This window comes from Euprymna scolopes, chromosome 33, assembly GCF_053919585.1.
Source record: "Euprymna scolopes isolate OS-2025 chromosome 33, ASM5391958v1, whole genome shotgun sequence".
NCBI classification, from domain to species: domain Eukaryota; kingdom Metazoa; phylum Mollusca; class Cephalopoda; order Sepiida; family Sepiolidae; genus Euprymna; species Euprymna scolopes.
Genome location: NC_136514.1, coordinates 14,843,005 through 14,856,764, shown reverse-complemented (window position 1 = coordinate 14,856,764; position 13,760 = coordinate 14,843,005). Strand labels below are relative to the sequence as shown.

Below are 13,760 nucleotides of genomic sequence, written 5' to 3'. Positions count from 1 at the left end.
GAACCGATGTATCAATGTGATTATTCCGTATATTTTAGAATACCAGGTATTGTATGTGCTCTCCGCTTGTCTCAGCATTGTTTCCAGTCATCCTAGACTTCTGCCTGCCACCGGAATCACGCAATGTTGATTTAGGAGAGATGTGATTGGCAACTGTGCAACCCTTGCTTCACAATTACACCTGCAGCTACCCTTGTACAGGGTATCCATTGTCTCTTAATACAGAATGGAGGCGATAAAAAAAATTAAAGTAGGAATAAAATATCTAGCGCCATTGCCAGAGTGAAACATAGCACAAATGCATGCGAAATGACGTCACCGGTAGATAAAAATAAAGACTTTAAAAAGGCGATCACCTTAGAGACGAGAATAACGTTCGAGATCTCATTAGAGACATGGATGACATTCAAGTAGCTCATCATGAGAAAGACGCCAAAGCGGTAATGAGAGAATGAGGAAATAAATGTTGTTTATAATAAAAAAGCGAGTTGAAGTTCTTTCCTATCCTTTGTCTACTTTGCGACTGAGACTACAACGTGTTGGTTCTCGGATAACGTTACATGAAGAAATAATCACTCCTACAACATAGAGATAATATCTATTCAGAAAGTGATGACTAATTTCAGAAACGGAACGTTTTCTATTTAGTTCATGTGAGAACTTATTTATCCAGCTTTCTTTTTTTTTTTTTTTTTTTTTTTTTTTTGCACCAATTAACTTTCAAGTTGTCCGACACCGGTGGAATACTAACATTGACATTGCCTTATATATTTTGACATAAGTTTTGACGTCAGCCGTTGCCTTCATGCGTTTATTGTCAAGAGTAAATGGACATCGTTTATCTTCCTTCTTCATTTTCTACTTGCATATTTTCCTTTCCTTTGGGAACTCTTCTCCTTGTGCCCTATTCATATTGTTTCAAGGGGAAAAAATTACCAATTCTACAAGCTCAATGAATATCTTTTGTGATTTTAGAGCATATATAGTTTAATAGAATAGTTCGCAGAAATGTCAAAGATCATCTTTTGGTAATTTTTTTTTTTCTTTTCACAAGTGAACTTATTAGACGCGAACAAAACAATATTGTAATGTATTGTGGCAATAATAAATTACCAACAGAGATAACTTAATCATTGGAATTTTTTGCGAACTATTCTATTACACTAATATATATATATATATATATATATATATATATATATATATATATATATATATATATATAGCGTGTCCAGGGGTGATGAAAAAAATCCAATAAAGTGCTCGATCGTAGATGTGAGAGCTGAAGATACAATATTTATTATGACACTATATATACATATTTCAAGGTCGTACCATTGGTTTCGATACACCGAAAACAGTAATAATATACTGTGGAAAATCGGTATAATCTCTTCGGCGACAAAGAAAAATCTGAAACTAATGCAAAATGAACGAACATAGAAGAAACGCTAGACGAGCGTTTAAGACTCAGAATTTCATATTTAAAAAAATATCGTTTTAAAACTGACGTTAATAGATTATTATAGAAGAAAGAAAGGAAGAATGTGTGTGTGTGTGTGTGTGCGTGCGTGCATAGCGGGGAAGGGGGTGCGATGGAAAACTCTCTAAAAAATATAAAGGTCCTGTTAAAGCCATATTAATAAATAAAAGTAGGACAATTAACGGTAATAAATAATGAGAAAGGCATGAATATATTAATATGATTTATAAAATTTTTTAAATTATTTAAATTAATTAAATTAATTAAATTAAATAAAATAAGGATAAAGATAAATAAGGTAAATTTAATAAATAAATAAAAAATAAGAACTTTAAAAGAATTTTTAATTTTTTTTAAAAATATTAATATTTTAATTATGAGAGAATAATAGTGAATGGAGAAATTTAAGATAATTAAAATAATTAAAGGAAATTAATAAATATTAAAAGACTATACAACTATCAGATGCGAAGGTTGTGGGGGGGGAAGGGGAATAGTTTCTCTATAAAGGTTATCCTTATTATTGGGGGGGGGTTATATGGTAGAGTTAAGGATATTAGGTGGTGAGAAAGGTTGAGATATGAGTAGAAGAGAGTTGGTTTGGAGATTAGAATGAGAGGTGAATGTGGAATTTAGGTGTCTATACGTGAATAGGGTGTCTTTGTGTAAATAGGGTGTGTGATAGTAAGGAGGTAAGGTGGCGAGGAATGTTGAGGTATGATTAGAAGAGAGATGGTTTGAGGTTTAGAGTGAGAGGTGAATGTGGTATTTAGGTGTCTATGTGTGAATTAGGAGTCTTTGTGTAAATGGAGTGTGAATCGGTTAAGTTATGCTGTTGTTAGGCCATTTGGCGAGGAGGAATTTTCTTTTGTGGGGACATTGTCTGAAGATTTCGTTTTTAATATTCATACAGGCTATGGATGGGTTATTGATAGCCTGAAGGATCCTAAATTTTTCAGTAGTGCAAAGTGAGCAGGTCTTGGAGGTTGGGTCATAAGATTTTTTAATATCCATGATTGACCATTTTATTTTATATGGAGTATTAGATTCTTTAAGCGACCAAATCTTGGTGGCTAAAGATGTGTCAAATTTCTTTTGGGGATATTTGAAAGTGGAGTTATGTGCATACAGCCTCTGCTTGAAGGTACCCTGAGTCATTCCAATGTAGATTTCTTCTTTACCTGGGTTATTTTCAGGAATGACTTTGGCCTGGTAAACGATAGATTTGATTGTGCAGCCTCCCCCCAGAGGACAGGTATCTCCTCCCCTGCATGAGCAGCGAGGGTTAGGGGGGTTAATAGGGATTGGGGGTTTAGATGTCAGGATAGAGCCGACTGAGGGAGAGCAGGAATAGCTAGTTTTGATGGTGTTTCTATTAAAGATTTTATGGAGTTTGTTTGTGGGTGGAAAATGCTTATCTATTAGAAGAAGGAATTGTCTACCTATATTATACCTGACGTTGAGGGAGAACGGAGGGGTGAACCAAATTATGTTCCTGGATCTGTTGGGTCTGCGCTGTCTGGTGGGTGGATTGGGCATATATGAAATATCTTCCTGGTATCCACTTTCTCGGAGCGCTCTGTTATAATATGGCGCAGCTTGTTGGAAAATCTCTCTGCTGGATGAAAGGTTGGAGATTCTTCTGCTGATGCTGGGGACAAGGTTCTTGAAAACACGAGGTGGATGGCATGATTGCGTATTAATGTACTTAAGCTGTTCAGTAGGTTTGTGGTAGGGTCTGGTAGAATTGCTGGGCAGGTCCAATGTAACATCTAAGAAATCCACACTAGTAAGGTTGGTGTCAATGGTGATATTAAACCCAAGTTCTTTAAGGAATGTGGTCAATTGTTTTCTGAACCTGTCTAGGTTTTGACCATTGCAGTTGCGTGAAAGACATAAACCATCATCTCGGTATAGGCCAAATTCATGGTTGGGGAACTTGTTCTGTAGGGAGTGGAGAATAAAGAGACCTACCAGATCACAAATATCCGCACTATCAAAGGCACCCATTGGAACATCAAAGGGGTCCTCAGGATTGGATTTTTTAACCCACGTTTTGTTATCAAAGAAAAGGAGTGAATTTCTTGCGTGGAGGATAGTTTGGATTTCCAAGTCACTCATCTCCATGAAGGATTTGGCAAAGGTTAGGGAGCTGTCGAGGATTTCCCTGCTAATGGATGGATAAAAGTAATCGATCAATGTCGAAATGATACAGAAATCGGAATAGCGGGGGCTGTATAGCGTGTCCAGGGGTGATGAAAAAAATCCAATAAAGTGCTCGATCGTAGATGTGAGAGCTGAAGATACAATATTTATTATGACACTATATATACATATTTCAAGGTCGTACCATTGGTTTCGATACACCGAAAACAGTAATCATTTCGACATTGATCGATTACGCGGTTGAGCACTCTTGAAAATAAATCTTGTACTATATCTACTACTAAGAGGAACAATTGTAAAATGAACAAATAAGAACTCAGATACTCTCCTAAGGACATTCCGACGCCCAGCAACACTTTTTATCTGAAATGTCTTATCAATAAAATGGAAGATGTAGTGAAACGTATGAGGTGGAAACATCATATTTCTAATTCTACAGAAGACCCACATCTAAATAACCATTATGGTCTAAAATCCTCCAAATATCCGGATAAAGCCCCTGAAATGGACGCCTTTGAAAAAGACTTACTGGATTTAATTCCTAAAATCCGTTTCATGCGAAATAACACTGCCTTCCAAAAAATCTTAGCCGCTGACATAAAAAATCTTAAATCAAATGAACACACTCTCACATTTGCAGATAAAACCAGAAATATCTATAAAATCCATACAAACAAATACAAGGATCTTGCTTTAAAAAACATCACAAAGCAATATCAAATCGCATCAAGCCGTACCTTATCAAATATTAACCAAGAAGCCTCAAACATTGCAGCTAAACTAAAAATTGACTACAGAGCAAATCAGCTAGCTCAAAAAACAGCCTTCATTACCTTGAAAGACCACAAACCTCATTTTCAAGACAGACCTACTTGCAGACTGATTAACCCTGCTAAAAGTGAAATAGGTCTAGCGAGTAAATATATCGTCAAGAAAATTAACAAATGTATTAAAAACAATTGCAACCTAAAACTTTGGACTAATACCCAAGAATCTATCCAATGGTTCAAAGCCATTCCCAATAAAGAACAATGCAAGTTTACTCAATTTGACATTACTGACTTTTATCCATCCATTAGCAGGGAAATCCTCGACAGCTCCCTAACCTTTGCCAAATCCTTCATGGAGATGAGTGACTTGGAAATCCAAACTATCCTCCACGCAAGAAATTCACTCCTTTTCTTTGATAACAAAACGTGGGTTAAAAAATCCAATCCTGAGGACCCCTTTGATGTTCCAATGGGTGCCTTTGATAGTGCGGATATTTGTGATCTGGTAGGTCTCTTTATTCTCCACTCCCTACAGAACAAGTTCCCCAACCATGAATTTGGCCTATACCGAGATGATGGTTTATGTCTTTCACGCAACTGCAATGGTCAAAACCTAGACAGGTTCAGAAAACAATTGACCACATTCCTTAAAGAACTTGGGTTTAATATCACCATTGACACCAACCTTACTAGTGTGGATTTCTTAGATGTTACATTGGACCTGCCCAGCAATTCTACCAGACCCTACCACAAACCTACTGAACAGCTTAAGTACATTAATACGCAATCATGCCATCCACCTCGTGTTTTCAAGAACCTTGTCCCCAGCATCAGCAGAAGAATCTCCAACCTTTCATCCAGCAGAGAGATTTTCCAACAAGCTGCGCCATATTATAACAGAGCGCTCCGAGAAAGTGGATACCAGGAAGATATTTCATATATGCCCAATCCACCCACCAGACAGCGCAGACCCAACAGATCCAGGAACATAATTTGGTTCACCCCTCCGTTCTCCCTCAACGTCAGGTATAATATAGGTAGACAATTCCTTCTTCTAATAGATAAGCATTTTCCACCCACAAACAAACTCCATAAAATCTTTAATAGAAACACCATCAAAACTAGCTATTCCTGCTCTCCCTCAGTCGGCTCTATCCTGACATCTAAACCCCCAATCCCTATTAACCCCCCTAACCCTCGCTGCTCATGCAGGGGAGGAGATACCTGTCCTCTGGGGGGAGGCTGCACAATCAAATCTATCGTTTACCAGGCCAAAGTCATTCCTGAAAATAACCCAGGTAAAGAAGAAATCTACATTGGAATGACTCAGGGTACCTTCAAGCAGAGGCTGTATGCACATAACTCCACTTTCAAATATCCCCAAAAGAAATTTGACACATCTTTAGCCACCAAGATTTGGTCGCTTAAAGAATCTAATACTCCATATAAAATAAAATGGTCAATCATGGATATTAAAAAATCTTATGACCCAACCTCCAAGACCTGCTCACTTTGCACTACTGAAAAATTTAGGATCCTTCAGGCTATCAATAACCCATCCATAGCCTGTATGAATATTAAAAACGAAATCTTCAGACAATGTCCCCACAAAAGAAAATTCCTCCTCGCCAAATGGCCTAACAACAGCATAACTTAACCGATTCACACTCCATTTACACAAAGACTCCTAATTCACACATAGACACCTAAATACCACATTCACCTCTCACTCTAAACCTCAAACCATCTCTCTTCTAATCATACCTCAACATTCCTCGCCACCTTACCTCCTTACTATCACACACCCTATTTACACAAAGACACCCTATTCACGTATAGACACCTAAATTCCACATTCACCTCTCATTCTAATCTCCAAACCAACTCTCTTCTACTCATATCTCAACCTTTCTCACCACCTAATATCCTTAACTCTACCATATAACCCCCCCCAATAATAAGGATAACCTTTATAGAGAAACTATTCCCCTTCCCCCCCCCGCCACAACCTTCGCATCTGATAGTTGTATAGTCTTTTAATATTTATTAATTTCCTTTAATTATTTTAATTATCTTAAATTTCTCCATTCACTATTATTCTCTCATAATTAAAATATTAATATTTTTTAAAAAAATTTAAAATTCTTTTAAAGTTCTTATTTTTTATTTATTTATTAAATTTACCTTATTTATCTTTATCCTTATTTTATTTAATTTAATTAATTTAATTAATTTAAATAATTTAAAAAATTTTATAAATCATATTAATATATTCATGCCTTTCTCATTATTTATTACCGTTAATTGTCCTACTTTTATTTATTAATATGGCTTTAACAGGACCTTTATATTTTTTAGAGAGTTTTCCATCGCACCCCCTTCCCCGCTATGCACGCACGCACACACACACACACACACACATTCTTCCTTTCTTTCTTCTATAATAATCTATTAACGTCAGTTTTAAAACGATATTTTTTTAAATATGAAATTCTGAGTCTTAAACGCTCGTCTAGCGTTTCTTCTATGTTCGTTCATTTTGCATTAGTTTCAGATTTTTCTTTGTCGCCGAAGAGATTATACCGATTTTCCACAGTATATTATTACTGTTTTCGGTGTATCGAAACCAATGGTACGACCTTGAAATATGTATATATAGTGTCATAATAAATATTGTATATATATATATATATATATATATATATATATATATATATATATATATAATTATTTACTATAATAATTATTAAGTACCTACAGACACTAGCATTTCAACCTTTCAGAAATCTTCAGTGCAGGGTGTCACAATTAACACCAGTCGACAGATTCGAACCCAGCGACAGAAGCCATCTCTGGTTTCATCAACAAAGACTGGCTATCGTTAACCGCGTGAAATAGCGTTGAAATTTAAACATTTTATTTTTTATTTATTTATTTTTTTATTTAATTTTCACCCCTAACAATGAAGGGAGATGAGTAGAAAGATGTTTGTTCACATTACACTTGAACTTCTGCATATCAGTACAGTTGGGAAAGCAGAATCCCGGAAGAGAGTTCCAAAGACCTGCAGTTCTGGGGAAGAAACTATTGGAGTAAAATACTTTCTTGCGCCTAGGGATCTCTACTGTAAAGGGATGAGACTTACTAGCTTGTCGGGTTTATCGGGGGTAGTTACGTCGAGGAGGTACAAGTGTTTGCAGTTCGTCAGAGCATTCACCATTAAAGTATTTGTAGAACAGGCAGAGGGATGCAACATCTCGTCGATGGGACAGAGGCTGAAGCCTAGATGACAGTTCAGGACCTATCAGGTTGGCGAATCTCTTTTGAACCCTGTCCAGGAGCGAGAGACAAGCTGCAAATGTTTTTTAACGTCAGTCATAGTGATCTAACCATTATATGATGATCTGCGCATGAGAGCTTAATTGACTCAATTCAAGTGAAAAGTGCTCAATGATAAGAAACGAGTTTCTTAAAGGGGTTGGCATAATTATTTACTATAATAATTATTAAATACCTACAGACACTAGTGTTTCATCCTTTCGGGAATCTTCAGTGCAGGGTCTCATGATTAACACCAGTTGATAGATTCGAACCCGGCGATGTAGATAGATAGATAGATATCATATTTTTATATGTAATTCAACTACTTGGGACAGTGATTACATATAAATAAATAACATGAAGTTCTCATTTAGATAGCTCAATAGTGCAATACTAGAGCTATTAATATTTTTCTTTAAAGATACCGCATTAATTTACTCATTTTTGGAAAATTTATCTTTTATTGGTCACAACAATGCATACAATTGTTTCAACCCCCAGTGTTAGCATATAAAAATGTACCTGTTCATCAAATTATAATTTGTACAAACTTAGGCTTCATCAGTGAATTAGAAAAAAACAAACAATATTTGAAAAGTTTTTCAGCCCACAAATAGGACATTTCCAGTTACAGTAGGCATTCATTTTTCTTTTTATCAACAAATATATATATATATATATATATATATATATATATATATATATATATATATATATATATATTCCCCTCCCCATAGGCAGAGAACCCCCTGACATACCACACTCTAACCCCAAAATGCATACATACATACATAGGACTATCATCTTTCCCGATAAAAACTAGAATATCTAACTACTTGTAATCGTTTTCTAGCGAGACACCTAAGACGAAAACAACCCTCTCTAACTTGGTAAAAAAAACTTGAAATAAAATAAAATAAATTTCTCATTAAAGTGAAAAATATCAAGAAAGTCTAAATCATACAGCCCATGTTCAAAATACTGCCTCTTTTGCAACGCAGATCACGGAAATTATAATAGCACCGGAAAAATTAAATATTCTCAATTCTAAAGCAGAGATAATTTGCAGTTGTAGGCACAAAAGAAAATTTAAATACAGAAGCACCCTAAACTCTGCCGATATCCCCCCCCACCCATCTCCTAACCAAAACTAATATTTATAACCTCTAAGATCAACTCTCTGATCACCTGCTTTTCTAATTAGAACTCTCTCCAATACTAAAAACAGTTAATTAACGTCTCTCACATGCGAAGCCTAGCACCCACAACCTGGCAATTGAAATCCTCTTTTTTCAAACTCTCTCCATCACAACATTCATTTTTAAATACAAAATAGAAATATCTCATTTAGATAGCTCAATGGTGTAATATTAGAGCTATTAATATTTTCTTTAAAGATAGGGATAGATACTGTTATGTTTGACGTTCATCTTCGTCGCCAACTGTTATGTTTGCAGGTTGAACCAAATAACGTATAAGGCAATACAAATGAAGACTCAACAAACAAAGGTAGATCAATAAGAAGTGTATTAGGAAAAGTATATTTACAGTATATCTACATAATGGTTGTCAAGTAAGAGAGTCTTGGCTGGAGAACATATCTGCTCTCGACTCGGCCTTCGGTGGCTTCTGGTTAACACACACTCAGACTAACCGAGTCTTGCTATCTATGTGTAATATTATCCACATATGCAAATGAGTGGGTGCTATCACAACAGATAGATAAAAATTTACTTCATTTTGGAATGTTTTTCTTTTATTGGTCACAACATTTACATTACATTACTATATATTATCTATATACATTATCTATATAATATACATCATCTATACATTATCTATATGAAAGTATCTGGGCCTTGATAAGTGGTTATGCCTGTGTAAAAAAACAAAAAAAATCAAAAAAACAACAAAATCACTATTACCACACTTAAACACACCATCCCCTTATCTGGCAACCAATTTATTCATACCCTTACTCTTATTCTTGTTGATATGCATGATTAACGTAACTTCCTTATAGATCCACATTATATACTTAGCATTACTCGTTAAATCTCTCTCCAATACGCCCTTCAGGCTAATTTTACTTATCAATTTTTCTTCTCCACTTAAAGCCAAAATTTTAATGTATAAGTAACTAACCGTCTCTCTCTGATTTTAACCCTGATACCGGAAAACATCATCTTGGTATGCCCCTATAGAATTTAACACCCCCCCTACAAATAGAACAATATAATTGCCATCATTTATAAACTTGAACATTCATAAACTCATACATTAATTAAAAATAGTTTTGGCCCACTCAAACCTGAAATATTTTTGATTAAATTAACAAAACTCTCAGGGCTACTACCAAAGACATTCACTCTCATCATAAACGGTACTCCCGATATAAATATATATATATATATATATATATATATATATATATATATATATATATATATATATATATATATATATATATATCATTATCTATCCCCCTCCCCTAACAAAAGCAGATCTAAACTTTAACGTCCATCGCCTCCTTTGTCCATTGATCTCTAGCGCACTCTCAATTTTTCCACAACCAATAGTAACACGCTTCTTTAACTGACTATCTAAACTCGACGGGGACAGTTACCTAAAATGATTTATCTGCTTTGTTTTTTTATAAAAATATTCCGTTACTTGCTTTGCATCCAATAACTACCTGATTAAAGGCTTGGCATTACGTTTTCACATCTGACCTTAAAGAATTGTCTACAACTGGATAATCTTTCATTTATCAGGCTTTCATTTTATTTGAATATCCTGCTATATATTTTTTATTTTGTATTTTCTATATTTATTTTATTTCTCCATCTCTGTTTCTTTTTATTAATTTTTACTTCTGTAACTTGACTCTTTATATCCCAATATTTTTTTTGCTTTTTTATCCACTTTATTCCCCCTATTTTTTTTTATTGTTTGTTTATTTATTTTATATTTTTTATTCTCCTATTTTTTTAATTTCCTATTTTTTTATTCTCCTATTTTTAAATTCCCTATTTTTTTTAATTTCCTATTTTTTTAATTTCCTATTTAATAACTATGTGTCCCTTAGATCTATTTTTATTACTATCTATTATTATTCTATAATTCTTATATTTTTACAACAATCCACCCTCATACCCCATCTGTTTATCCTCTATCTTACTCAATTAAAATCTTAGTACATATTATAATTCATCCCCTCATTTTAATTATCATAATATTACGCATAATAACTGATATCTCTTTTAAGCACTGTTATGATCCCAGGGACGCTTGCTAAAAAATACCGACTTAGCATAAACCTCCTATTTCATGTAAACCTCCTCCATAGCTACAACATATCTACACATATGGCTAAAAAAGAAACTTTTTTAAAAGTAATTTACCTTATATTCTCCCCGAGAGTTTAAACACACATACTGTCCACATACATTAAATCCACTGTGACAGATATTCTATATACCTATCTACATTATATTTTACAAACTACCCTCCTCCTTTATCATAGAGATCTATATAGTTCCCCCAAACAACCTCAATTTATTTCGCTCCTAATGTAACTTTCGCTAGACGTCAGATCCCTATTATGTAACCTAGCATCTTCTCTACTCTTCTGATGAGAAACATTAGGCTTCGAAATACTATGGTGTAAAGAGTTCCCACTTATTCAATACTCCTACCCTTATTGAATAAATGTATATATATATATATATATATATATATTACTATATAGTTTTTATACTTTCATTTTCTTCTTTTATTGACTCCAATAAATATATATATATATATATATATATATATATATATAGCGTGGAATAACAACATGCTGACCATGAACAGCAAGATGATGGTGTATCAAGTTTGCACCATCAATATCTTACTCTACTGCAGTGAGACATGGACTCTGTACGCACATCAAGACTTGCCAAAGTAAATTTCCCAAGCATGGTTGCCCTCCTCTCCTAGAGACGTCTTCGCTGGGTAGGGCACGTCATTCGCATGCTGGATGGCCAAATCCCCAAAGACATCCTGTATGGCGAGCTCTCAGCCGGCAGCAGACCAACTGGTAGACCACTCCTCAAATTTAAGGATGCATGCAAAAGGAACTTTAAATCTGGCAGCATCAACCCTGCTGACCTCGAATCCTCAGCTGCAGACCATGACTCCTGGAGGGTCAAAACCAAGAAGCGTGTCCGGCTAAACAAGAAGAGAAGAAATGAACAGTGGGAGAAGAGAGGCAGGCGAAAGAGGGCAGCATCAGTAGAGTCTGATGGATGGTACTCCTGTGGGAAGTACACCAGGATCTGCTGCTCCCTCATCAGTCTTCTCAGTCACAGCAGCAGCTGCGACCATTCAACGTGACAACCTTCAGGCGTGATTCTCTTTCGTCTATTGAGACGGAAGGACACCAACAATATAAAGTTTCGAGTGGGCTTCATTTGCATTTTTAGATTCGATACACGTGCCTGGTAATTCAGTAATCACTCGAATTTCATAGTCGTATGCCAGTTCGTATTATCTATTGCACATATTTTTTTTTTTTTTTATTTTAGCTTTTCTTTTTTTTTTTATCCTACTTCTGCTAGTACGGGCTTCGCGGCAAATGTTGTTATAATTCAGAGCTGAATTGCAGATTATATATACATATATAAAGAAATATATCTGCATTTATATGAATAAATATAACGTAAGTAAAAATGTCTTACCCTCATCGACGTTATAAACAACATATTTTGCTGTGAAGTTGGTAACTGCTTTCCAGGATAATAAAAATTCCTGTTTGTAATTCCTAAACGGAACATATTTCAGATAAGCCGTGTTAGATGAAGTGTATATATTAATGCGTTCATCTTTGCAGTATTTGCCAATCAGGAGATTGTCTGAAGTCGGTCCATCACGGATCTAGAAAAGAAAAGGTAAACATTTGTATCAGTAGTCAACTGTAATTATATTTGTTTACGTTTTAAAACTGTGTAGGCAGTATATCAAAACGAATTCTTTCTTTGATTACTGCAAGAATTCTTCATCAACTACCATTATTCTCGCAACTGTAATGTTTTTTAATACAGATCATAAGAGTTGACGTGGTGGAGAAAAAAACAACAATTTTGTGAAAAGCCATAGATCTATATAATAAAGTAAAATCGATCGGTCTTTAGACGTTTGCCATTGATACCATCACAATGACAAATTTGATTCTGACTAATCTTTTTTCTTTTTAAATTCTTTTACGATGTTCTTTACACTAAAAGTTGTTTTCATTTAGTTCTTTTTTTTATCATTCCGGCTAGGAAGATCGTTTTTAAAATTAAGGCATTACTCATTTATCTATAAAACAGCCGATATCCATAATATTAATAAAATATGAATCATACAATACGGTTAACTCAATAAATTTCATTGCCTCCTCATTATTTTCTATTAATCAGTAAACTTCTTAAAAGCAGTTCTGTTTGATTTTTGATGATTGCTTTTTATACGGAAATATCTGTTACTTTATTATGTTATAATTATATTATTATTATTATTATTATTATTATTATTATTATTATTATTATTATTATTATTATTATTATATTATGTATTATTATATTATTATGTATTATGATCATTATTGTTGTTATTATTATTACTGTTGTTATTATTATTGTTATTATTATTAATATTATTACTGTTATTGTTATTATTATTATACAATTTGACAGGTTCTTTTTTTTCTTGTTGATTATTATGACGTCTGGTCTTCTGGCTTGTATAGGTTATCTGTTTGTATCTCCATATCCCAAAGTATTTTGTGGTTTTCATTTTTCAGTATAGTGGCTTGTATTTGAACTATTTGTCTGCATGTTCAAGATGCAGTCGTCTGCATAGCTCCCAATGCACTGCCTTCCTCAAGCGGTCGTGTCTGTTCTTGTATTCTTTTGGGGCTAATTTACTGCATTTTATTATTATTATTATCATTATTATTATTATCATTATTATTATTATTATTATTATTATCA

At 34.2% G+C, this 13,760-nt stretch overlaps 1 protein-coding gene across 1 annotated transcript in view; it reads right to left on the bottom strand.

Annotated features, from left to right (window-relative positions):
- LOC145258153 (cubilin-like) overlaps positions 1-13,760 on the bottom strand; it is a 409,766-nt gene that overhangs the window by 136,888 nt on the left and 259,118 nt on the right. The window contains exon 41 of the mRNA XM_080115944.1: positions 12,465-12,660. Within this exon, the coding sequence (XP_079972070.1) occupies positions 12,465-12,660 (196 nt within the window). The remainder of the gene's footprint in view (positions 1-12,464; positions 12,661-13,760) is intronic.